Raw genomic sequence first — 1,972 nt, 5'->3', positions numbered from 1 at the left:
GAAAAGGCAGGATCACAGCACAGAGGTCGCTGTGGGTAACCCAGGCTGCTCCTGATTCCCTCTTTCCTGGTGCTGGAGCTGCAGCTCTCCTGGGCTTGTTCCCATTGGAGCAACAAGTCATGGCTTGGCCTGTTGGATCTGCCTGGAGAGGGAATGAAACAAAGATTCATTTCTGGGGAGTCACGGAATGGTTTTGGTTGGAAAAGCCCTCCAAGATCCTCAGCACTGCCAATGCACCTCAGCACCACCAACCCTGACCATGCCCCACGTACCACATCCACAGGTATTCACCCCTTCTCTGCTTCCCACCTCATCCCTGTGGGTCCCTCCTGCCCACACCATGCTCCCAAATCTGGGAAAATCCCAGAAATCTCAATATCTTCCCTATATTCACCCCTTCTCTGCTTCCCACCTCATCCCTGTGGGTCCCTCCTGCCCACACCATGATCCCAAATCTGGGAAAATCCCAGAAATCTCAATATCTTCCCTATATTCACCCCTTCTCTGCTTCCCACCTCATCCCTGTGGGTCCCTCCTGCCCACACCATGATCCCAAATCTGGGAAAATCCCAGAAATCTCAATATTGGAAGCTGTAAATGTGGTTTGGAGGATTCCATGTGAACAGGTATCCCAGAGCAGCTGGGTCTCCTGAACTGCTCTGGCACCATTCCATTGAGGAGCTCTCCTAGGGATTGGGAAGATGGGAAATGACCTGTAAAAGGAAAAAAAAAAAAGGAGTTTTAGTGATTTTTAGGGCAAATGGGGCTTGGAACAGCCCCAGGGATTTGGTGCCAAGGGGTGCTGGCGTCCAGGTGTGATCTTGGGGGTGATCCTGGGGGTGCTGCTGATCCTGGTGTGGTCCTGGGGAGATCTCTGTGATCCTGGGGGTGATCCCAGTGTGATGCTGAGAGATCCTGGGAAGATCCTGCCTGTCCCATGAGTGATCCAGGTGTAGCCCTGGTGATCCTGGCAGTCCTGCAGCTCACCCAGGTGTGGCCCTGGTGATCTCCCATCTGTTCCTGATGAGATCCTGAGGATCCCAGGGGTGATCCCAAGGACATCCTGCAGCCAGTTGTGGTGTGGCCCCAGGGGAATCCTGGTGAGATGCCGGGAATAGCATGGCAGAACCTGGTGTGGCCCTGGTGATCCCAGGGTGAGCCTGGTACGGTCCTGGTGGTCCTGGGAAGATTTAGTGATCCCATGGCTGATCCCGGGAGTGACCCAGGCGTGATCCCGTGGAGCTGCTGGTGGTGCAGGGCTGACCTGGAGGAGATTCTGGAGGTGCAGGGCTGACCTGGAGGGGATCCTGGAGGTGCAGGGCTGACCTGGAGGAGATGCTGATGGTGCAATCCTGACCTAGAGGAGATCCTGGAGGTGCAGGGCTGACCTGGAGGAGATCCTGGGGGTGCAGGGCTGACCTGGAGGAGATCCTGGAGGCGTAGTGCTGACCTGGAGGAGATCCTGGAGGTGCAGGGCTGACCTGGAGGAGATCGGGGCCGGGCCGGGCTGGGCGCGGGTGGCGGGGGGGCCCCGCCGGACCATGTGAGGAGCCCCGACGGGGCGAGCGGGGCCTCCCCGGCCAGGGGGCACTTGCGGAGCCCCGCGCCCGCCCACCCACCATGGGGGATTTCTACGACCCGGAGCACCCCACGCCGGAGTAAGCGCGGGCCCTCCGCGGCCTCGGGCCCGCCGGCACCGCGCGACCGCCGGCAGCCGGGCCGCTGCCCCTTCCCGTTCCCCTTCCCCTTCCCGTTCCCCTTCCCATTCCCGTTCTTTTGCCCCTGCCCTTTCCCTGTCCCGCCGCCCTTCCCCTTCCCGCCGTCCTCCCGCCGGTCCGGGGTAGGCCGCGCATCCCCGGCCTCGCGTGATGGCCGCGGCCGGGGCGGGCGCGGGGAGGGCGGGCAGGGAGCGCGGGGAGGGCGGAGAGCGGGCGGCGGGAGCGGCGGGGGCGGGCGGGCCGGGGGGGGGGGG

At 62.2% G+C, this 1,972-nt stretch overlaps 1 protein-coding gene across 1 annotated transcript in view; it reads left to right on the top strand.

Moving 5' to 3' along the window:
- The first annotated feature begins 1,498 nt into the window (after positions 1 to 1,498).
- The window catches only part of SETD2 (SET domain containing 2, histone lysine methyltransferase), a 51,504-nt gene continuing 51,030 nt past the window's right edge, over positions 1,499 to 1,972 (top strand). Inside the window, exon 1 of the mRNA XM_041464171.1 lies at positions 1,499 to 1,658. Within this exon, the coding sequence (XP_041320105.1) occupies positions 1,621 to 1,658 (38 nt within the window). The 5' untranslated portion in view covers positions 1,499 to 1,620. The remainder of the gene's footprint in view (positions 1,659 to 1,972) is intronic.

Source organism: Pyrgilauda ruficollis, unplaced genomic scaffold, assembly GCF_017590135.1.
Source record: "Pyrgilauda ruficollis isolate IOZ18807 unplaced genomic scaffold, ASM1759013v1 scaffold173, whole genome shotgun sequence".
Classification (NCBI taxonomy): Eukaryota; Metazoa; Chordata; class Aves; order Passeriformes; family Passeridae; genus Pyrgilauda; species Pyrgilauda ruficollis.
Note: the sequence above shows the minus strand (reverse complement) of the source record. Positions and strands in the feature narration are given on the sequence as shown.